This window comes from Prionailurus bengalensis, chromosome B4, assembly GCF_016509475.1.
Source record: "Prionailurus bengalensis isolate Pbe53 chromosome B4, Fcat_Pben_1.1_paternal_pri, whole genome shotgun sequence".
NCBI classification, from domain to species: domain Eukaryota; kingdom Metazoa; phylum Chordata; class Mammalia; order Carnivora; family Felidae; genus Prionailurus; species Prionailurus bengalensis.
This window is the reverse complement of record NC_057358.1, coordinates 127,730,565-127,754,915: the sequence shown is the minus strand read 5'-3', so window position 1 is coordinate 127,754,915 and position 24,351 is coordinate 127,730,565. Positions and strand designations below refer to the sequence as shown.

At 45.4% G+C, this 24,351-nt stretch overlaps 2 protein-coding genes across 2 annotated transcripts in view; one reads left to right on the top strand and one right to left on the bottom strand.

Moving 5' to 3' along the window:
• The window catches only part of SYN3 (synapsin III), a 465,413-nt gene that overhangs the window by 147,284 nt on the left and 293,778 nt on the right, over positions 1-24,351 (top strand). The window contains 2 exon segments of the mRNA XM_043562446.1: positions 7,056-7,212; positions 10,693-10,782. Coding sequence (XP_043418381.1) covers positions 7,056-7,212; positions 10,693-10,782 — 247 coding nt within the window.
• TIMP3 (TIMP metallopeptidase inhibitor 3) overlaps positions 12,823-24,351 on the bottom strand; it is a 59,269-nt gene continuing 47,740 nt past the window's right edge. Inside the window, exons 3-5 of the mRNA XM_043562451.1 lie at positions 18,670-18,781; positions 17,841-17,962; positions 12,823-16,762 (exon numbers count right to left, since the gene is read on the bottom strand). Coding sequence (XP_043418386.1) covers positions 16,565-16,762; positions 17,841-17,962; positions 18,670-18,781 — 432 coding nt within the window. The 3' untranslated portion in view covers positions 12,823-16,564. The remainder of the gene's footprint in view (positions 16,763-17,840; positions 17,963-18,669; positions 18,782-24,351) is intronic.

Here is a 24,351-nt window from a genome sequence, read left to right as displayed (position 1 = left end):
TAGGCTGGGTGATTTCAGCAGGAGAAATGAATCCTCAATATGGTGATGGAGGCTGGAAGTGTGTGATCAAGGTGTCAGCAGCACCATGTTCCCTTCTCAAGGATGTAGGGAGGGTCCTTCCTGGCCTCTTCCCAGCTTCTCGTGGTTACCACCAATTCTTGGTACTCCTTGGAGTGTAGACCTATCGTCCCAGTCTTTGATTCCTTCATCACATGGCATTCTACTCTTCCTCTCTGTGTGTCTGTATCCAAATTTCCCTCTTCTTCTAAAGACACCAGTCATTGGATGAGGGCCCAGTTTACTCCAGTATGACCTCATCTTAGCTTGATTAAATCTGCAAAAACCTATTTCCAAATAAGGTCACGTTCACCAGTAACAAGGATTAAGACTTCAGTGTACCTTTCGGGGGGACACAGTTTAGCGCATAACATGTGGGGTTCCCCAGAGTGACGGAAGAGGAGGGTGGAGCAAGGAGAGAGCAGCAAGGACTCCTTCTCTGAAATGAAATGAGAGGGCAGGACAGAGAGATGGAGATTCTGAGTCTGAGAAGGGAGATGAGGAAGCCCACTTCCTCCAGCAACTCACGTCTGTGTTTTATTAACCTCCTAATGGTTCACAAAGGGGGCCACGGGATTCATCAGAGAGCCCGGCCGTCCAAAAGCCCCACTGGGCCCCTTCCCCACCATCGTTAGGCTGCACCGCTGGCAGCTGCCGTGCGGGCCCCACAGCCTCGCTGCAGCATCCTGTTGTCCTCTCCTTGCCAGACTGTTGGTTGGCTGCCACCTAATTTCTTTTCAGCCTGGACTAATTTCTTGCAGTCCTCAGGCTGGTGGGAAGCATCCCTAACTCCCAAAGTCCTTCCATATGGCTCTCCGTCTGCAAAGTGTGCACATCCTCTCTGTTCTATCCTTGTCACAACACGGTGGTCCATAGACACTCAGGGGTATGGAGACCATTTCAGTGTTTTGAACTCCCCCTGTCCTTTTTCTCTGGACACCTGTTTCTGCTGGTTTTTATCAGTTCTGTTGGTCTCACTTCTCCAGATTTGGTACCCAAGGTTGAGTTTTCAGATAGAGAAGGATTAAGGAGTGTGGAGACACTTCAGAGGGAACCTGAAGCCTCTCTCTGCTGGTGAACACCTATGTCAGAAAGTCTAGAGCCTTGCCAGGCACAGTTGAGGTCAGATCTGGGTGTGATGGGTCAGCATGGCTGAAATCAGCATCATCATCACCCTTTGTCACCCTGACCCTCGGGGAATGAGGGACCGTTACAAAATTGCAGTCAAGTGGCTGAGATTAATGAGGCTTCTGCTTATTAACTTAGGTCCCAGGCACAGCCTAGCCAAGATCTGTTCTTGCCACCACAGTTTCTACATATTCGAGGAAATCATTACACTTCTTTGATGGTTAAAAGTCACTCAGGCTTTGCCCCCTGCCTCCTGACATTGCCTGAAGCACCCAGTAATCTCCCAGCAGTGCATCACCTGTCCCGTCTCTACCATTTAATTATATGTTGTCCTTGGTTTTCCTCTCCAATACTGACGACCACTTCTGAGAAAGCTCTGGAACCAGGGACCCAAGTGATACAGCTCATATTAAGTCTGAAGCTGAAATAACGAGAAAACCCAGGCATAGGCTCCAGCTGGGATGTGCTGATTTGTATGGTATTGAAGGAGGCCGCCTTGCCCAGGCATGAAAGATGCAGGGCTTGGACCCAGTGGGACCGTGGAGACAAGGGGGCAGGAAGGGGCTCATGAGAGCCATTGAGACTTTTTACCCAGCCTCATCTCTTGCCACCACCTCCTCAGACCTTATATTCCAGCCATGTAACCAATTGCAAACTTTGCCACTTCCTCCCAATATTAGTCAGAGCAAGAGTGATGGCAGGCAACAGACCCAAGTCAAGCCAGTGTAGGCATCAAAGGGAACTTAATGGTTCATATAACTCAGAAGAAAAAGATGGTTAAAGGTGCCGTTCCCTCTACCTGGAATACCTGCAAACCCCTGCCCACATGGCAAACCCTACTTTCCTGTTAAGACCCAAGCCTCCCGGTACACACTTATCCACACCCACCCCCAGACAGAGTTGAATACACCTTTGGTCCACCTTCATACCTTGTACATGCCTCTATTTCACTTACTCATTGGTGCATTTCGTGAGCCCTAGTTCTTTAGAATTGCACTCAACTCCTCTTGGACTGTGGGTTTCCTGAAAGCAAGGATCATGTCCCTGTCATCTCAGGGTCTCTGGCCTCTACCAGGACTTCAGCCCACTGTCAGGGCCTGAGAACTGCTGGTGGCCACATTCTTGGATGTTGGGTGACATCAGGGCATGGCCATTCCTTGACTGGATAGAGAGGCTGAGGTGCTAGGTATGGAGGGCAGAACTTCATGCCACAGGTCACCTGACTCAACTCACTAATTTCTCTGCATTCCTTGCAAATCCCTCATACCACAAGCTGTCAGGAAGGACTCTGTGCATTCTATGTAGCAATGATTGGCAGTATTCAAACCATAACATGTGCCTGGTTTGCCCAGATATATCACTCATATTAAGTGTTTGTTTTTCCACATATTATACTTGAGAATGTTAAGAGGTCATGGGGTCCATCTTGAATTCCCTGGGGTTAAAACTTTCTTGAGGATGCTAACATATCTCCAGAAGTATAGAACATGTTACCTTGTAAGGCAGTCCCTAGTTGTTAGGGGCCACATGCTATCTCCTGGAAATTCTGGCTGTCAGTCCCAGTTCTCTTCACTAGGACCACAAATAAAGAGGTCCCGCCCTTTTCCAGTGGTCAGTTCACCTCATTCTCATTCATTTGTTCACTCATTTATACATACGTTCATTAATTCAGTCATTCATTTAAAAACATTGGTATGGTCTATTTTGTTCAAGACAAGCACGTCCTCTGTTCTCATTGAGCTGTCATCTTTAGAGGGAAGAGACAGCAATAAAAGACTAAACAGATAAAACAGGAGAAATAAAATTGCCACAAGAGCTGTAAAGAAAGGAAAATAGGGCAATATGGGGTTTGGGGCAAACTTCAATAGAGTGAGCAGGACAGGTGTCTTTGAGGAAATGCATCCAAGCTGATGAGTAAGTGAGGAGATCGAGGCCCCCTGGGCACCACTTGTGGAGGAGCATACAGGGAGAGTGTTAGAGGAAGAGAAGGTGTCAGTGTGGCTCAGGGGAGGTGAGGGAGGGAGAAAGGTAGAAAGTGAGGATGGAGAGGTGGGCAGGGGCCTTGTTGCCATGGTAAAGAGCCTAGGATCTGTTGTCAGATAGAGGGAGCCTTCAGAGGGCTTTCAGCAAGGAACGGCTGTATAATTTTGAAAGAGCACTTTGAGTACATCTTGAGGTAGGTTTCCAAATCCTTAAAGACAAAGAGGAAGTGACCGCTACTTTTATTTCAAAGAATCAGAAAGATTCCAATTTAGAGGTGAGTTCTAGAAGTCCTCGAGAGAAAGTGCATCATAATATCTGGGACTGGAATTGGACTCTCCCAAGATAGGCCCTCAGATACTCCTCCTGGAAGATGATCTTGGAAGGGCACCCTCTTTTTCTAGAGAGCCAGATCTGCTTCCCAACCCCAGCTCCGCCCCACCAGGCTATGTCTCTCTTATGAGTTCTCCACAAACAGTGAAAAACTGGCAGGCTAGCCAGCATGAGACCTTTAATTATTTCCTCCTGGGCAGAGTGGAGTTACCCCTAGTAAGACACCAAGTTTGCTGCCAATGTTTTCTCTGGGGAAAGTCACGCTGCTAGGTGTAAGAGGTGTCTCATTGTGAGAACCAGGGCCCTAGAAGACCCTCTGATCATCAAAGCAGAGAAGTAAAAAATGGAGAGACTCATAGTTTTGACTAAGAGGAAATAGAAAATGAATTTATATGGTTTTTTGAAGGTGCACAGCCATTAAAAAAAAAGGCAAGCAAACACTAGTAAAAATTTTGTCAACAGGACAGTGTGATAAAGGGCAGCATCCTATACACAGAAATCACGTCAGTAAAGAGATGTGGGCAGAATTTTACAGAAAAGAAAATGCAAATGGTTAATGGAAGTACTCAAACTCACCTAAGTCAGAGATATGCAAGGTAAGACAGCTGTGGGGATACAGAGTATCTTGGGGAAAGTTGCTTATCAAATTTAAAACATGTATTTTTTTTTAATGTATTTTAAAAAAACTGCTGTGCTGGTGGGGCTGCCGTGATACAGACACTGTCATATACAATAGGTGGTATACACCTTTAAAAGATTTGGGTACATTTGGGTACTTTAAAGAAATAATTCATACCCTTTGAGCCCGTAATCCCACTTCTTAAAATCTGTCTTAAGGAAATCGTTAAAAAGGAAGGCATTGATTTGTGTGCAAAGATATACGTGTGTGAAGTATTGGAAGTAGCCTACTTGATAATAGTGGATGATAACTTGACTTAATTATGGTATATCCATTCAGTAGACGGTTAGGTGGCCATTAGAAAGGATATTTTTGAAGATATTTTGTTAGTAGGAGAAATGCCTACACTATAATATGTGGAAAATAGGAAAGTAATAATTAATAGAAAGCATGAAGTCAATTATGAGTATGAATGCATATTATATACATTAAAAATAGATCATTGGATTGTAATGTACCTATAAGGAAGTACATACAAGGTTATTAGGGATTTTCTCTGAGTTGAGAATTACAAGTAATTCTGTTGACATTTTTGTGTTTTTAAGGGTTTTTTTTTTGTTTCACACAATGAACATGTGTTACTTTTACAATCAAATGAAAGCAGAAAATGGCTATATTTTGTCAGTGCTCTGTATTGTCATCAGATCCCTGTTAGAGACCCGCCACTCACCCCTTCTTTCCTTCCCTCTGTTGCTGTAAGAGCCAATGAAGTGGAGCACAAAGAGCAGGAAAGCCAGAGGAGGGATCTGGGTGCGACCTCCTGCTCTGGCATGGTTTTGCCTGGTGTCCTGGGACGCATCACTGCCTTGCTATGGGCCTCAGTTTCCCCATCTGTAAAATCCATTAGTTGTACTGGTTCAGCTCTAAGAATGCAATAAGGATATAGGCGTAATAATTCTAAGCCTCTAACCCAACTCAGAGTGATGTGATTGACCATTTCCATGAGCCCAGTGTCAGCCATACCCAAGATGTCAGCATCCACATGTCTCCTCTGGGATGAGTTACAACTTCATGGGCAAGACCCTTGCCATTTCCTTTAGGGACAAGGAAATAATATTCATGTACATCATTGATTCCTCCAACACATACTTACTACACCCCATGTATGCTCCATGGTGCCAGGCCCTGGGGTGTACAACGAGACCCAAGCTCAGAACAATTTGGGAAATGTCTGCACCTGCTGCACATTCTTTCCTTCTGTCTCCACTGGGACAAGTCCTTCCCATTTGACAGTTATTTTAACTTACATTTGAATTATTTTAAAGAGAAACAGTTTATTTGAAGCTAAGTGTCTTAACTCTGGGTGAGACAAACAGATCATACCATTTTGAGTGTAAACCACCCACCCATTGGGAAGCTGATTATCTCATGTGAGCTAGAAGTGAGGAATCTAGAAATAGATGGAACCTTGGCAGTGTGAGCAAAACAGTGTGTGAATCCACCTGGAGCCATGTGATGGAGGGAAGAAGAGTATATGGACTTGGAGCGAGATCACCTGAGTTCACACATGGCTCCCCTGCTTCCCAGCTTTGTGACTTGGGGAAGTTTATGACTTCTCTGAGCTGTGTGTTCCCATCTATAAAGTGGAGAAATAGTCCCAACCTTACCCAGATCTGCTTGTAAGTGCTAATCAGGATCATGTCTCCAAAGGGGCCCAGCAAAGAGCCTGGCATGTTCTTGGCCATCATATTAATACTCTTGCTGCTTTCCAGAGGTTGCTACTTGAAAGGGACATGTTTGAAATATACAGGGTATATATAAATATATACATATTATGTATATATAGGGATATATATATATATATATATATATATATATATACACACACACATACCATGCTGCATGGTAGTTGAGAACTAGGGCCATGAGGTTACATGTATCTGACCCTGCTATGTACCTACAGTATGTCTTTTTGAGCAAGTGACTTAATCTTTGTGAGCCTCGGTGCTATGCACATAAAATGAACAAACCTTTTGGAAATTTCTTTAAAAAAAGAGAGAGAAAGAGAGAAAGAGAGAGTTTTGTTTGAGCCCCAGTTACGACAGCTGCCAGGGACACACGGTTTTTAGAAACAGGAGAGTGCTCCAGTAAGGAAACATTTGATGGAGAGCTATATGCATTTTTTTTTTACATAAGATTTACAAATTATTAGACAAAGAACATTTCAGAAAGTTGCAGGCTTTATCTTAAGTTTCTAATAATTGCAGGGCTATATGACTTTAATCTTACAGAAACCAGGGAATTTTCTTACTTTTTCATATCTTTTGTGTTTAGAATGCTCCTTTTTTTTTTGGTTATTTTCTTTAACAAAGCAGATATACACAATGTGCACTCAGGGCAGAAACAGATCCCATGCGTTGAGGTTTTGCTGAGTCATTTTGACCTTGGTAAATGTTAAAGTATAGCTTCCCTGGGAGCCTGGAACACACAAACGTAAAGGTGAAAATTCCCTTTATCGGTGCTCATCTGTAAAATGCAGTTGCTGGCAGCAATGCCCACGTCCTTGGGAAGCTATGAGGATTCAGTGAGGCAATATGTGCTGCCTAGTAAAAACGGCAGTGTATTCACTGAGTTATTTGATCCATTTTCCTCTGATTGTAAATGAACGTTTGTTCAACGTAGAAAATCTAGAAAACCACCTAAAAAAGAAAATGGATAAAATGTGAGTTGTTTTCAGCCCTTTGATTCTGTAGCTGCTGTGTTTGCATCCAACTGTCCCCCTCCACACTCCCCACCCCCTCCCCATTCTGACCTGAGAGCTCCCTGCTGGCAGCAACCAGGCCAGGTCAGTGCTATCCCCAGCAGGCTGTGGCCCGATGCCCTGGCCTTCCATCAATACCCAATGTGGTGACACTACTGCCAGCCCCTCTCTTTGCAGATCCTTCAAGCCAGACTTCATCCTGGTCCGCCAGCATGCCTACAGCATGGCGCTGGGCGAAGACTACCGAAGCCTGGTCATCGGCCTCCAGTACGGAGGGCTGCCTGCTGTCAACTCCCTCTACTCCGTCTACAACTTCTGCAGCAAGCCCTGGGTGGTAGGTGATGGGCCAGGCTGACCTGGAGTGAGGTGGGCAGCAGTGGGTGGCGTCCCAGCCCTGAAACGGGCCCGTCCCATCCTTGAGCATGGAGGCCTCAGTAATGAGTCTTTTTTAAGCAACTCAGTAAGCAGGTCTCTTCTTGTAATTGTTGCCTAAGGAATACGATATAACAACATGGTACGATACAGTGTTATCTTATAAATAACATTAGTGGTAACATTAAGGTACCTTACTGTTCTTACTTATATTAAATCATATCACTTTTATTAACAGTAGGCATTGTTGAGCACTTACTGTGTATTAATCTGAAAATCGTGCTGCCTGGTGCTCAAACTATGGCTATCATGTGAAGTGGACATTACTTCATTTTACAGAAAAAGAATCTCAGTTTCTGAGCAGCTAAGGAACTCACCCAGGGTCATGTAGCCTGGGAGGGGTGAAACCAGAACTTAAAGCCATGTCTCTTCAACCCCCAAGACTGATTTTCCCTGCTTTGTATTCATTAATTTCATTTGTCCCTTGATTTATTAGTCTTCATTCAAATGTTACGTGTAAAAGAGGCTTCTCCGAGGATACCACTCCCCCAAATACTCTCAATTCCCTTACCCTGCTTTATTTCCCCTCAATACTTATCTCCATCTAGGATGATATATTTATCCATTCTTTTGTGTATTATCTGTTTTCCCTACCAAAGTAATTCATTCATGCAACAAATATTTATTCAATGCCTACTATGTTCCAGGCACTGTTCTAAGTCCTAGGAACATGGCAGTGGGCAGATCAGACCCAAATCCCTGCCCCATGGATCTTATATTCTAGTGACCAGGGGCACATGCAGTCTATTAATAAATATGCCCAATATGTAATATGTCATAGAAGTGGTTCATAAGGGAAAATTTTTGAAATTTTGAAAATTTGAAAAATTTTCAAAAGGGAAAATAAAGCAGGGTAGGGAGATAGGAAATGTGGAGGCTGGGGGTACGTACTGTAGTGTGCTCTGTGAAGCTCTAAGCCATCTTGTCTCTTGCTTTATTTCCCTCTGCTTGGCCTCCTGGTGGGAGGGCAGTGGTCGAGAACACGGGCTCTGGAGCCGGATTGCCTTAGTTCCAGGAGCCTCAATTTATGAGCTGTATCATCTTGAACAACTTGTTTAATCTCTCTGAGTTTATTTTCCATATTTGTAAAATGATGATCATAATAGGGTCATCCTGGTAAGGTTGTGAGTTAATACAAGTGGCTGCCACAAAGTACACACTCAGTACATGGTGACAATTATTATATTCATTCAGTAAATAGTGAATGCCATCAAGGTCTCTGCAGAGTTGGCGCTCAATATTTATTGAATGGATATATACATTAATTTAGTAGATATAGATAGTTTTTAACCACTGCTATCATGGCTCTGGTCTCTTTATTCTACCCTGAGATTTTTGGCCTATGGCATCCCAGATTCTGGAAAGGGACCTAGATAGCATTAGCCCACACCCCCTACCTTGTTTTTCCACATAGACATTGTGATGGTAGCAGCTACCATTCAGTAGCACTGTGTGCTATGCTGAACTCTTAACATACATATTATATTTGATCTTTAGAACCACCCTGATGAGTAGATTTTGCTAATGTCTCTATCATACAGATAAGGAAACTGGAGCTGGACATCTCCAAAATTCGTGTGCTTGATCATAGAGTTACATATTCTCTCTAGACTTCAGCATCCTTATCTGTAAACTGAGAGATCCTCCATCATTTCTCATATTTCTGAGATCCCTCAAACCCTCTAACTGGACTCCGTGTTGCATCACACCTGCAGACTATACCCCAGGAGTTTGCAGACCAAGTCTAGTTGTAGAAAGTTCTTAAGTTACCCATTCTCTCTGAGCCATTAGTGTTGACTTACTCCCAAGTCAAGTCTGGTACAAGACTTGGCATGCCTTCTAGCCATTGGACACCCACCATAGGCCACAAATTGTAGCATTCTTAATCCTGATCAGAATTTTCCATGTCCTTCCCACTTATGTCCACCAGGAGTTCCCTTTTGCTTTCTGGATAAATTCCAAGGCTCCCAGGGATCTGTCATGGATCACCCTTCGTCCTCCTCTCTCACTGTCCCCTGGATCCAGGGCCACAGCTCTGGCAGCCACTGAGGGTCTCCAGTGCATACCTGAAGTGCCCTTCCATCTTCTCTGTGTCATCTGCTCCAGGGAGTCATCCTGACCCCTTCTCTGTTCCTCTTCTAGGCTTCTCAATCCCCTTGCTTTCCTCCAGAAAGGCATTGTTATCTCAGCCATCTGCCCACGTTGTCTCCCCTCAAGGCCTGGTCTTCCATGCTTAGCTTGTTATCCCAATATCAAAGCACAGTGCCAAGAACAAAATGAGCTCCCAAGGGTGCTGGGTGGTGTGGGCTGATGGAGAAAAATTTAAGCTCAAGGCCTGCCTTTCAGAAGCTTACTACCCAGCTCTGGAGATGTTAGCAACCTCTGTGGTGAAACCAGAAAGTGCTAAAGCAAAAGGAGCCAGGTGTGGAAGGGATGCTGCTCGAGCTGCTGGAGAAGAGCGTGGTTGTAAAAACAGAGAAATCAGAGATGACCCTAGAACAGTGCAGGAGTTGGAATGCCAACTCTGAAAATCTGTATAACTTTTGACTCCCCTCCCCAAACTTAACTACTGATAGCCTACTGTTGACTGGAAGCTTTACCAATAATATACATGGTCAATTAACACATACTTCATGTATTATGTGTATTATATGTTGTGTTCTTACAATAAAGTAGGTGAGGGAAAAGAAAGTGTTATTAAGAAAATCATAAGGAAGAGGAAATACATTTACAGTACTGTACTGTATTTATCCAAAAAAAAAAAAAATTTGCATGTAAGTAGACCTGCACAGTTCAAACCCATGTTGTCCAAGGGTCAGCTGTATTTATGATAAATAATAATATCTAACATTCAAGTGCCCCTAGGGACCAGACACAGCTTTTAATACGTTGCATATTTAATCCTTACAATATTGGATCTCTTGCTTTCTCCACTTACAAATGAGGAAACTGAAGCTCAGAAGCCTGGAGCAACTTTCCAGGCTTATGGGGCTAGTTAAGTGGTGGAGAATTTGAATCCAGAGTCTACACCCTAAACTGTTAGGTTTAGTACTACCTCTCTAGAAAGAAAGACTTTGCAGGCTGGAGACATGGCATGAGTGTCAGCACGTTGTGCTTGTGTGAAACGTTGAGGGGGCAGTAAATGCTCGTCAAATGTAAGCGAGCTGAACTCAGCGGCCTGGCAGGAATGAAGGGCTTATGCAACCAGATAATCGAGAGGATGAGATTCCAGCCAAGGAATCTGGTCTTCATCCTGCAAACAGGGAACAGCTACTGCCACTCAGCTCAGAATAGTCTGATACTGGAGGTCTGGGATCAAGTGGGAAGTTCCACCATACTGGATAACAAAGATTGACCAATGTTCTTTCCTCTTCTCTCCTAGTTCTCTCAACTCATTAAGATCTTCCATTCTCTGGGTCCTGAGAAGTTCCCACTTGTGGAGCAAACGTTTTTCCCCAACCATAAGCCAATGGTGAGTGCCCTTTTTGACTCTGATTATCTTAATGATATGGAATGAAAACAGATGTCCATGTTTTCAGTCCCGTTAGATGAGGAGTGGACTGAGGGCCACTCTCTGATTGCCTGGGCTCTAAGGAAGAGTTGTGATGTCCTGTGAGAATACCTGGCTTTCTTAGGGAAAGAATAAAGTCTTCAGGTGAAATTTTAGGTAGCAGGACAAATGACAAAGGTGGATGGCATCCCTTGGGATATTGGGAATTTTCAGCAAATTCGGGGACAACTTGAGCTGGCATTTTGGAGCCAAACGCTGATAATAAAGATAAAAGATGTTTCAAAGGTTGGATGTTGTTTCCCTTGAGCCCTGGGCAGAACCTGGTTCCAACTTTTATTTTGATAAAAGCTGTTGTATTTTGTTTGCATTGATCATCGAAGGGCACTTTCCTTGTGTGTTCCCTTTGCTTTCTGACTTATGGATGTACCTGAGGTTGTCTCTGGGAAGTGGTTGGAGCTTAGCTTGGAGCACATGGTCGAGCCCATTCATAGGACAGCTGGATGGGAGGGGTGACATCTTCCTGAAAAGGTGGAGAGCTCTTTATCCCACAACCAAAAGAAGTTGGGTGGAAAGAGTTCTGGGCAGCTGGAAATAGCCTGTGATATATCTGCTTGTGTGTTTGGTGGTCTTCTTAAACTGGTCAAAGGAATGCAGGGCCATGTCCCCATGCTTGCCATGTAAGGAATGTGAATCTTGGTCAACAGTGCAGTTAAAAAGGTATCCGAATGTCCCAGCTGGGGACTGGCCTGTTCGTAGAATCCCACGCTCAGGCTGCTGACCTGGAAATTCTACCACACGAGTGGTAGGACTGCAGGCCCCAGGTGGGGGCAGTCTAAACAGGCAGAGAGGTTTTTCCATTGATTATCTTTCCCTTATATCTGATCCAATGAGAGTCATAGAATCCAAGATATGCTGGTTGGAATAAGAAGGGTAAGTGGAGGGACGCCTGGGTGGCTCAGTCAGTTAAGTGTTCAACTTTGGCTCAGGTCATCATCTTGCAGTTTGTGGGTCCAAGCCCTGAGTTAGGCTCACGCTGACAGTGTGGAGCCTGCTTGGGATTCTCTCTCTCCTTCTCTCTCTGCCCCCCTCTCTCTCTCTTTCAAAATAAATTAATAAAATTTTTTTAAAAAGAAAGGTAAGTGGAACCTGGCATATTCCAACAAAGTATGAACACTATAGAGAAAATTCAGGGATTATCATCAAACCAGAATGAATTTAAATCCTAGTCTGCTAGCATACTAGGTCTTGAGCAATGAGTTAACCTGAGTCTTGGCTTCCTCAGCTAAAAACTATGGATGATAGTGGGACAACCTCATTGGGTTGTGGAAATTTAATGCAATCATGTGTGTAGAGTGCTGTGCCTGATATATGATAGGTGATCAAAGTAGATTAGCTTGAAATAGGGGCAAAAGCTATACCTGGAACATTGTCAACAATGGGATGAAAGTTGGGTGAGGGGTCTGCAGCCAACCCAACTCATTGAGGATGACAGGTCCAGCTGTAAGCTCCAGGAGGGGCTCACGGCTGTAGTGGGACCTCTTGAGTTCCTAGCATTTCCAACTAGGCCAAGCCATACTTGGAATTTCAGGCAGGTGTTTGGCATCAGGCACTGATGTTTGCAACCTTCCCCTCTCAGTTTCATGGTGTGAGATTCTTAGATGAAAACGGAAAGCCAAGTCAGGGCTCCAGTCTGGGAATACTTGAACTACTAATAGTTAATTCAATAGCAATCCAGATTCTGTAGAGCTATGGAGAACCCTGGCCATAGAAACAGGGAGCAAGGTCAGTGCTGGATTAGCAGTTGGGGGGAAATCTAGAATGCCTGTTCCTACCTTGGGAAAGGACTGGGGCAGGGTGGGCTCAAGCCCTAGAAGTGAATGAAGGGAAGGGAATGTTCATTTGCCTGCAGCCAGGACAGGTGGGACCAGCTTCCAAGGCCCTCTGCTGTCTATATTACCCCCAGTGGCAGTCAGGATATAAGGAGGCAAGGGACTACAGGTGTGTGATAGAAATAAAACCATTTTACTGTTTAGAATAAAGGACACACTATAAAAAGTGAACATTATGCAACATTACAGACAATATACATTCACGGAATATAAAATTCATAAATAACATGGAGGAAAACTGTAAACAGTGCTACAAAATTTAGCAACAAATACATTCCTTCCAGACAGGGTTTTCTCTGGTTGGTTTCTCTCCATCACTTCTGGGTCTCAGGACAGCAGACTGGCTAAGGGGAAAGGTGAGGGCATGGGAGGATCTGTGAAGCCCTTCCCCCGAGAGCACGAACCGGTCTTAAATTCTTTCCCTCCTCATGTCTCCCAAATGCTAATTTTTGGAGGCTGTTGATATCCACCTCCCCTACATTCTCACACTTTGTTTTGCTTCTATCATCAGATTTTTAAAGTGTTTTCCTTGTGTAAAACTACTGTAGTGATATTTTTACTTTTGGTAGCCAGGAGCCAAACCCTTGGGTGCCATCTTGGGGTAATCCATATTGATGATCATCAAACACAAGATGAAAGGCTGGGCAGGGGAGGGTACTTGTCTCCTAGGGGCCACAGTGTTTCTGAGACAGAGCTGTTCCAATAAGTCATTTGTTTCTTTAACTGTTCAAGAACCATCATATGAAAAATGATATTCATGGGCTGTACCATGACTGCCATGATGTAGGTATGGAGCTGGGTGATGGTAAAGGATGGGAGTCTCTGGTATTATCTACCCAGACAGATGGAGCACAGGTCTGAGAGGAGAGAGCCCCAGGTATAATGCTTTCTGGATAGGGAGGCAGAAGAGATGGCCAGATGAGGCCAAGAGGTCTTGGAATCACAGCTCCCATGGCCCTGGGTTTTTAGAAGAAATCATGGCTTCCCAATTGAGTGGTCAAAAATAAGGGGGGAAAAAGAATGGGAATGACCAGCAGACTGCCCAGTGCCAGTTGATACAGAGCAAGGACATGGATATACTTGCTGTTTTCCCTCCTCCTTCCTACTCCAGAAAGCACTGGGATGCTGATAGGGAGGAGGAGGGATTAGTGTCAAAGTGGTAGATCCTTCTCATTTCTCCAGTTCGCCAGTCTAGCTGCCTGCACAGTAGAAGTATTTTACCCTCCATTCCACTTTAGAATTTGATTCAGGAAAATGGCGGCATGTGGGTTTCATTTTTTTTTTCTCTTAAACACAATGTACACATATTAAAGCCTACACATGACACAAGATTTAGCAAAATAAAACGTTCACGATATGATTGAAATACGGAAGTGTCTCAGCTACATAAATGACTTTAAATTATACAGTAAGTGAACAGGTGAAATAAACAAAGCTATAGCTTATAGAAAGCTCAAAAACCGCCCTCTGCCAACATCGCTTTGCAAAGGACCCTTCTTTGCCCAGGACCTGCTATTCTCTTTGACAGGGCCTGACAGATGGGACTGTGGTTCCACCAACATTTCTACAGGGAAACTTCAGATGATTCATGCTCAGGCCTCACCCCAGGTCCCTCCTTGTGTGAGTGGAGGTGACCCCATGAAGGACCAAGAATGGCCAATGCTTCATAGAGGGGATGCTGATGTCCAATTGTGAGAGGGCACTTGTGTGGTTGGGTCAGGGGTTCCATCTTGTAAGACTTGGAGGTTGAAATCAAGAAAATCTCAGAACACCAAGGACTTGGGCTTACCCTTTAAAGACCACTGGTCCGCTGACCTCAGCTCCTTTTGCTTACACAGCTGCGTTGAGAGGGCAAAGCCTCCCATTTCCCACCTGCCAAATGGCATGACCATAAGGTGAAAGGTACAAGATAATCCAATGAATACCATGGAAACTGGATGCCTGCACTGCCTTCCCACTCAGGAGTTCTGCCAAATACCTTGCCTGGGTATTTGCATGTGTGTGTGTCTGTGTGTGTGTGTGTGTGTGTGTGTCTGTGTGTGTGCAAGACATCACAATGTGTTGTCTGCTTCTTTTTTTAAATCCTGTTTCAATTGGCAGCTCTGTTTCCTAAAGTGGAATGAACTGAAGATACAAATACTAAGAGGAAAATAGCCATAATCTGAAAGAAGAGACAGAGTGATCATGTTAAATGTCACCATCCTACCACCCCCAACTCTGTGAAATATGCATTATCACCTACTCTTGGCATCTCACTTTCAACACTTAAACTGAAAATAATTTTATTTAATCAGAGAACTTATATTATAGTTTTATTTCAAAAAAAAAAAAAAAAACAAAACAAAAACACAACAAAAACCCTACAGCTGATTGCAGAGTCAGGCTTCCCTAGTGACCACCAATTTTAATCCCATGAGGTGAGGACCTCAGGAGATGGTGTTCGCCCACCAGTGAGCTGGGAGAAGAGCAGGCTGTCCCAAAATCCAGGAAAGTGGCTGTCTAGCCAAGGCAGCTTTCCCTCCTGTGCCCAGGCCCCTGACCCATACTAACTTTCTTATCTGAGCCAAGCCAGTAAGGCAGTTAAATGAAGGCCCCAAACATGAAGCAGGAGAAAAGGAGAGGGACAGAGGTCAGATGACCCCAGTTAAAGGGATGTCGAGGGTGTTCAGAATTTCAAATTTTAATTAAAATGAAAAAAAAAGTCAACTTGGAATGTCATGATTTTCTTCAAACAAGCAACGACAACAAAATAGAAGAGATTATACTACTGGCATATTTAACAGCATTGAACAGAATTCTGTGTCCTGTAAAAAATTAGCTTATGTCCCCGTGTGGGTATATGCAAATGTGTATACAAACACATCCCCCTAGGTGAGCTAAACCCTACTTTGGAAATAGTATTCTCTACCCAGCTCTACTTGACTATATCTGTGGATAGTGTACGATGTGTGTATTCCTCCGATTTACATAAAGGCAAGCTCCCGGCCAAATCTACCAGAGTTTTCCAGGAGGAAGTCTTGTGGGAGATAGAGAGAGGAAAGACATTCATCTCAGTCTTTCACCTGAGCTTTTGTACAAGGCAGGCAAATTGCCTCCTGACCTCAGGCAGATGTTTAAGTCTTCATCAACTAAGAAAGTTCTGTTATTCTGTCCTGGCTGCTTGCCGGACTCAGAAACATCTGGTCAACCCCAGCATCACTGGGCTGGGGGGAATTGAGTGTGCTGCACCCTCTCAGACCCTCTCCTGCAGTTTCTTCCTTCCCTCCCTCACTCTTACGTGCAGACACAGACAGACATAGTCTGGTTGGACAATGCAGTAGCATCTCCTCAGTGTATATGGTCTTCTGCGTACCTTGAGTCTATCTGCTTGCTGCCCTGGACTCATCCTGAAACAGTTGACCTTTCAGCAACTTCCTTGTCTGTGTCTTTTATGTACTGGGATGGAGGACAAGGGTCAAGGGAAGCGGGTCTGGGAGATGGTGAGGTGGGGGAGAAGAGAGAGGGGTAGGTGTTACAATGCCCAAATGGGGTAGTTTTTCGGTTTCTGTTTTCCTAAAAAAATAGATTATATCATCACGAAGAAGAGGAGTGTGCATTCCTCATTCTTTCTGGCATGGCACCAAAAATTCCCGCGTGGAAATGGGTGATGTCAAAACCAAAAAGAAGGGGCAGGGTGGGGCCAGGAGGATGGTTCCAAATAAACTCCATATGACAGCATAGACTTTTCCTTAAGTGTTCGAAGTGCTAAATTTGCAAGAAAACAGGCACTAATGTCATTGTCATCATCTGGGAAGAGTTAGTGTCCGAGGGAAGCTCAGCGGGAAGGGAGGGAAGGGTGGGGAAGGGTCTGGTGCTCAGGGGTCTGTGGCATTGATGATGCTTTTGTCCGGGGGCGCCCATCCTCGGTACCAGCTGCAGTAACCACCCTTCTGCCGGATGCAGGCATAGTGTTTGGACTGGTAGCCAGGGTAGCCGAAATTGGAGAGCATATCGGTCCAGAGGCACTCGTTCTTGGAGGTCACAAAGCAAGGCAGGTAGTAGCAGGATTTGATCTGCAATTAGATAACAGCCAAAGGTTGGTGGGCTCTGCCATGGTGGCCCCAGTCCTGATGCTTGCTCCAGTCTGGATTCAGAGCACTGCAGGTGGAGCCCAGCCACATCAGTCCCTTGGTGAAAATAATGTAAGTAACACCCACTAACACCTACCGAGTGCCACTGTGTAGCAGACATCCTGCTAAGTGCTTCTATGCTATTCTCTTTAGTTCTCATAACAGATCTATCTCCCTTTACAGATAAGGAACCAGAGGCTCAGAGAGGTCAAGGAACTTGCTCTGATTTACACAGCCAGAAAGTGGTGGAACTACACATTTGAGAAAACTCTTCTTTCTCAAGTGGTAACAAGCAAGGATGAGAGATCTCAGCTATTGTGGAAATTGAGGAATTAGAAAGATTAAAGCATAAACTTTGGGCATCTAGCTGCCATCGACTAGAAATCACATGAGCTGTGTGAAATCGGGGAGCTGTGTGACCTAGGGCTTGTTACTTAAGCTCCCTGAGCCTCTATTTTCTTATCTGCAAAATGAGCATAGTAGTAATAAACACTACACAAAGTTGTGAGAATTCAGTGAGAGAACTGCCCAGCTCCCTCCCACAGCAGGCAGGCTGTGTGCCATGAACTCTGTGCTTGAGTCAAGGAATTGGCCCTGGTTAGACCTTCCGCAGCATTTGGTATCAGTAGTCCTGTGCCAGCCTGCCCATCAGTGAGGCAGCTGCCCTGGTGAACTCACTTGGGACTGCTTGCAGGACCTGCCACTGTAAGGATCTGGTACTGCCACAACCTTGAGCCACAGGAGAGGCCAGGGACACTGAAGAGTCCTCATGCCCCAGCTGCTGCCAAGTGGGCAGCCTCGGGTGGGCAGATTATAGCAGAAAGGCATTCTTCCCCCACCTTCTTCACCACTCAGCCAGGGGGCAACATTCCTCACCACCCCTGTTCACACCCGACCTTCTGCTCTGGCCCGACATGCAGACCCTTCTCAGCACAAGGGCCCAGTGCCCAGTACAGCAGGAACTGATGCTTCTGGGGGCCGTGAGCCAGCACCTCCCCTGCCTGCCCTCTCCAGGGATTACCTTGCAGTTACAACCCAGGTGATACCGGTAGTTGAGCCCCTTGCGCTGGGAGAGGGTGAGCTGGTCCCACCTCTCCACGAAGTTGCACAGTCCTGTGTACATCTTACCATCGTAGACGCGGCCTAGAGGAGGAAAGAGGACAAGAGGAGAGTTGTTGTGTCCAGAGCCCAGTCACAGGGCTGGTGAGAAAGAATTCTCACCTACGGAGAACCCACCTTAGACCAGGTACTGTGCTAAATACTTTCCAATCCTGTGATTTTACTTCATCCTTCCTGATACGTTTTAGGGAAAACTGTGTCCCCATTTCCCAGGTGGGGAAAACAAAGCTCAGAGAGGTTAAATGACTTGCTTCTTAAACCCATGAAGCCCTAGAGTTGGGATGGAGATCAACCCTTCCTGTCCCCATCAGTGGTTTCTTGGTTTTGTTCTTGTTTTTTTCCTTTCTTACACTGACTGCCTGTAGGTGGGTAACTTTCACAAACAGACCTAATAAATAGGTTGACTGTGGGGGTATAGAGGAACAGGTCCTAGCAATCCCTTTTGATTTATATAGTAAAGCTGAGAATGTGTCAAACTAGACAAAACTCCATTTCCGTCACAGGGCCAGTGGTGGCATCCACACTAAAACCCAGCTCAGTGTAGAGCCTTGAGCTCCTACCATAGGCCAAGCCAAGTGCACTCAACACCAGACAGTCCTTATAATTCATTGGGTGAAAAGCCAAAGTCCTAAGGACACCTCTGGGTCAATCACTCCTTCTCTAGCCTTCTGAAGTGAAGGACTGCTGGACTTTGGCCAAACCCTGACCTAAATGCTAGGGTTGGCTGTTACCTGTCAGCAGGTACTGGTACTTGTTGACTTCTAGCTTGAGGCCACAGAGACTTTCAGAAGCTTCTGTGTGGATGTACTGCACGTGGGGCATCTTGGTGAAGCCTCGGTACATCTGTGGGCAGAAGGAACATCATGAGAGCAGGACCAGGGCTCGGAGAGCCTGCTGTCATTTGTTCTATGGGAATCTGACTCCCTTAATCCACCATCGTGTGGCCACTGACCTCCCCAGCCATTTCTCCTCCTCTTGTCTGAGCCACGGTGGTGCCATCCTGGAGAAACCTTCCCATACAGCCAGTCACACCTCCCGTTTTAACACACCCACAGCACGGCACCAGACATATGCTCTTCTCAGATCCCAAACCTTTCTAGAAATCCATGCAATTTGCTGTGAAAGGGGTCCTTGCCCACCTCACCAACCTTGACCCCCACGTGCCAAAAAGGCAGATGGCCAGCATTCTGATGACATCTCCATGACATTTTTCAGTGTATAAAAGCATTCCATTTACATTCCGCTCACTGTCTCCTCCTAAGAACCCAAAGAGGTAGGCATTCTTGTACCCATTTTATAGACAAGGACTCAGAAATTGTGTTTGGTTGGTGGAAGTTGAACTCAGGGCCAGGGTTCTCCATGCTTGTATCTTTCTGAGCATCTGTTGAAAGCACTGGTTTCCTTTACCCCAGGCAAAGCCTATAAACATGTATACAAAATTTCTAGATTTTTAAACTAAACACTTTATAATTGTTAAGTTGAACTGTATGAAAATGGTGATATTTGGCCATTTTTATCTACAACATCCTCTAAGACGGCGGTTCTCAACTGGAAGCAGTTTTATCCCCACCTCAGGAGACATCTGACAGTGTCTGGAGACATTTTGATTGTCACAAACGGGAGGGGGTGTGGCTGCTACTGGCGTCTGTGGGAAGAGGCCCGGAATACTCTTAAATATCCTGTAATGCATGGGATAGCCCCTGCAGCAGAGTTATCTGGCCCCAAATATCAGTGGTACCAAAGTTGAGAAATCCCACTCTAATATTAACCCCCATAACATCCCCATGAGACAGGAACTATTTATGCCCATTTTATAGGTGAGGATCCTGGGCCCTAGGCAGGTTAAGTGGCTAATCTAAGGCCTTATGGTTGGCAAATGGCAGAAGCAGGACTCCAGATGGGCACATCTGCTCCAGAGCCCATGCTCTTAACCATTATCCTATGGTCTCTCTTCCTGTGGCCTCACAGAGTCATGCCCAAGGGCCTCTGATACAGGCAAATGCTATTTATGGCTGTTGTACCTCCTTTATGTGCATGTGCTCAGAGCCACTGGTATGACCATAACGAGGCTGGACCCACTTGGTGATTCCAGGTCATGGCCACGAGTCTTACATGGGTTCAGATCTGTCAAGGAATCTCTGTTAACCGTGTGAGTGGGTGAAGGTAGAAGGTGGCAGCGAGGTGTTGCCCAATCCCATTATCCTCCCAGCTCTCAGAGCACACAGGCCCTGGATGGCTGGTGGTCTCCAGGGGTTTACAACAGGACAACGTCTCTCCTTTAGCTCCTGGCATGCGTTATTAATTTACTTATGGTAATTAATAAAAAGCTAGACATCGCCTCATTGGTGTCTCATCTAAGTGCCTCCCATTTGTACTAATGGGCCGGGTTTTCTCCTTACTTTCTATTAAGTGGGGACTGGATGGTGGGGGTAGGTGGTCCACGAGGACCTCCACCGTCATAGAGTGTCTGTTGGACCCACAGAGTTTGGGAGCCTCTGCCTTTTTAAGGGGAACGCTGCCCTAATTGTGTGCAACCATCAGTGCAGATGGTTTTAATTTACCTGGCCTCTCTTTTAGCCCTCTTCTCCCAAGAGGCTCACCAGCTGAACGAGGAAACGCAGCCAAGCACTGTGAGAAGTGCTGTCCACACTCAGTTTTCAATTATGCCGCGGGGGAGCAGGGGCGGGTCAGATCTTACCCCCCACTTCCTCAGTGATGGATGGTGCCTCTCTGGCTTTAACAGGAACCATGCTTAAGAGCACTGCTGTGTGCATGCCATCCAGTGTGGCCTTCCAAGAACATTCCCTGCACTCCCTCTGTGCCCATCAGCTTCTCCTCTGGTGTGGATGTTCCTTGAGTTCCTGGCAAATGTTTCAACTTAGTCCTCGCTCTGAAATATTGCAGACCCAAGGCCATCAGAGCCTCAGTACATCCTTGTTGGTATTTCCCCTTCATCTCCTTTCTGCTTTATGAGTGAGGATCAGTCCCTGTCTAGGGTCCAGTGACTTCAGCTGCTCAGTTGTCACTACTTTGGAATTTGAAGGAATCTTGATTTTAACAGGGCTTGTAGCACTTGCATGCAGTATCAGAACTTTAATACATCGTAAGTGATTGGGTCTGACAGACACAGCACTGCCACTTAGCGTCACTTTTGAGTGTGACAATATGGTAAAGGCAGATGGTACTCATTTCGTTATCTTTTCTTTATAATGATCCCATCTTGACCTAAATATTGATCCCAAAAGTATCATTAGGTCTATATGCATAGAGACTGAGAATTGGTTTGACAAATTTAGGAAGACTGTAATACATTCGTAGTGTCCTGCAATCAGAGAATCAGAGAATCTCAGAATTAGAAAAGATGTTAAAGGTAATCAAATCCAGTCAAAGCACTGGAGGATTAATGGTAAACTCTGGTTCTGGAGACAGACAGCCAGTCTGATTCTTGTCTCTGCCACTTATTAGCCACTTGGAAAGCTACTTTACCTCTTTGGGTCTCAGTTTCTTCACCTGTAAAATGGGGTAACGTATTACTCCATAAAATGTTTTTGAGAATTAAATGACTTAGAATAGTGCTTGGAGCACATTATTCACTAAAAGTTAGCTTAAAACTAGTTCTAATGAAATTTCTATCAGCAGAGGGAAAGGTTTGTTCCTCTTCTTTCCATGGCTCTTTGCCCAACCTTATCTTTTAAAGCAGAGATTTAAAGCTGGATTGAACTTCAGACTAGGCAGGTTATTTTCTCTCTCTCTCTCTCTCTCTCTCTCTCTCTCTCTCTCTCTCTCTATCTCTTTCTTTCTCTCTCTCTCTCTCTCTCCAGCTTTAGTGAGGTATGATCAACAAATAAAAATGCATATATTTAAGGTATACAACAGGCTGTTTTGGTATATGTATACATTGGGAAATAGTTACCACAATCAGGATAATTAACACATCCCTCACCTCCCATAGTTACCTTTTGTGTGTGTGTGAGAACACTTAAGATCTGTTTTCTTAGCAAATTTCTAGTATTCAATCTGGTATTGCTATTATTATTTTTAACATTTATTTACTTTGGGAGAGACAGAGGCAGCGATGGTGAGAGAGAAAGGGGGAGAGAGAAAATCCCAAGCAGTCTCCACACTGCCAACACAGAGCCCGATGTGGGGCTTGAACCCACGAAAGCATGAGATCATGACCTGAGCTGAAACTAAGAGTCAGTCACTTAACCAACTGAGCCACCCAGGTGCCCCTCAATCTGGTATTATTAACTACAGTCACCATGCTGTACATCAGATCTCCAGAACTTATTCATCCTACAGAACGGAAAGTCTGTACCCTTTAACCAACATTTTTCCTCATCTCCACCAACCCCCAGCCCCTAGTGACCAGCATTCTACTCTGCTTCTGTGAGAGGTTCAACTGTGAGTTCAGCTGTTTTAGATTCCACATAAAAGTGAGATTATGCTCTATTTGTCTTTCTGTGTCTGGCTTATTTCACTTAGCGTAATGTCCTCCAGGTTCATCCATGTTGTCAAAATGAAAAGATGTCCTTTTTTAAGGCTGAATAATGTTCTATTGTGTGTAGACACACACCACATTGGACTCTATGAGCCTCTGGGCCTCCCCTCTTGGTAGTATGTACACAAAAGTTCTAAGAAGTTAGCTTCCCTTGGGGTAAAGAGACAACTAATGTAAGAAAGAAGTTTCTGGATCTGGGGGGCTTTGAGTATTTCTTATGGAATGCCTGCTCTTCACTCTACATTGACAGCATGAAATGTCATCACTATGTCAAATAATTCTGGCTTGGCTGCCAGAGATGAGAACTGTGCTGGGTGCTGTCTTACATCATGAACTCCTTTCAACCCACAACTTATTCTCCTTTGCAGACCAAGAACCTGAGTTTCAGAGACATTAGATGCTTGACTGAGATACCAAGTGTACAGCCTTTCTCTTACAGAACAGGCTGTCTAGCAAGGGGTGGGGGGCAGAGCACATGACAATGCAGGCAGTCTCTGCTGAGGGCTGGACGAGAGACCCAGACCAGAAAGAGTTACAGGCATTGAGAAGAGAACAGTTCCCTGTGGGCTGGAGGGTCAGAGAGGCTTCCAGCTGGAGCTTCAAAGGCGAGACCTTGCTATAGTGCTCATTTGATTAGACAGACCACTGAAGGAAGGAAGTCCCCAGGGGCCAAGCATTCCAATTGCCCAGCAAATCTGTCCTGCCCAGAGTCAGGACATGCAAAGCACATGACCTGTGGGCCTCCCCATGGGACCCTCCCGGGACCAGCTGGGACATAATGTTCCCCACGTGTTGTCCCCCACTGCGCCAGCCTGGGAGCATGTCTCCACTGTAAAGACTGCAGCTCCTGGCAAAGCAGACCGCTTTCTCATGGTCCTGATGGGAGATAAGGTCCCTATAGATTAGAGCGACCAATTCTGGAAACTTCCACCTTTGCACTGCAGCCCAGTGCCTCTGCTCCAGCTAATCTCCAACCTTAGGCTTGCAGTAAGCCCCCTTAACATTCAAATGCTCCCCCACACACACACCTGTGGGTCTCTGCACACTCAAGAGGGGCCTGCAAAGTGGGACCAGAGGTTCTGGAATTAGCATATGAGAGAGGGTCTGCCTGCCTTTCATCTGTGTAAGAAGTTCCAGGGGAGGGGGTGGGAACTCTGAGACAGAAAAGAGAGGTTAGACAGGATGGCTCAAATTCTCACGTTCTCAGAGTTCCTTCAGTCCTGCTCTAAGGGAGCCCTGGCTCACCCCGTCTGACTCTCTGGGGTAGACTCTCTAATCCACTAGAACAAAGCCACCCAGGGACCAGTGCCAAAACTCATGCAGGCTCGCCTCCCTGGCCTCTCCTCCTTCCCTCCTACAAAGAGTTTTCAGTACACCCTTTGCAGGATGTTGCAAGTCAAGAGCTACACTGCTGGAAGATAAACGACAAAGCCAAGCTAACGTCTTTTTGTTCCCTGGGGGAACTACATACAACTGGGGTGGGGGTGGGCAGGAGTGATGAATGCAGCTCGGCTGTTCTATAATCTCCTTGTTGGCAAAGCCTCTATAGCTTCCCTCCAGTCTGCCACTTTCTAGTGGTATGAACTTGACTATTACATGACCTTTCTAAGTCTCAGTTATCTCACCTGTAAAATAGAGAATAATGTGTGTCTGCTTCACAGGGCTGTTGTGAGGACTGATCCATGCAAAGGCTTAGCAGAATGCCGGGTACATAGTAAATGCTCAAAACATGTTATTTGAATAGAGTCTTATTTTCGTTATAACAAACATTATCTTTCTATCCCAGGCCTGAAGCATAGTGTTCAGCACAGAGAGAGGTGAGAAGGCAAGGGGAGCGGGGAGGGACAATTGGATGAACTACTCCAGTTCCTACATCCCACACCTGATTAGCCAACTGCTACCTGGAGACCAG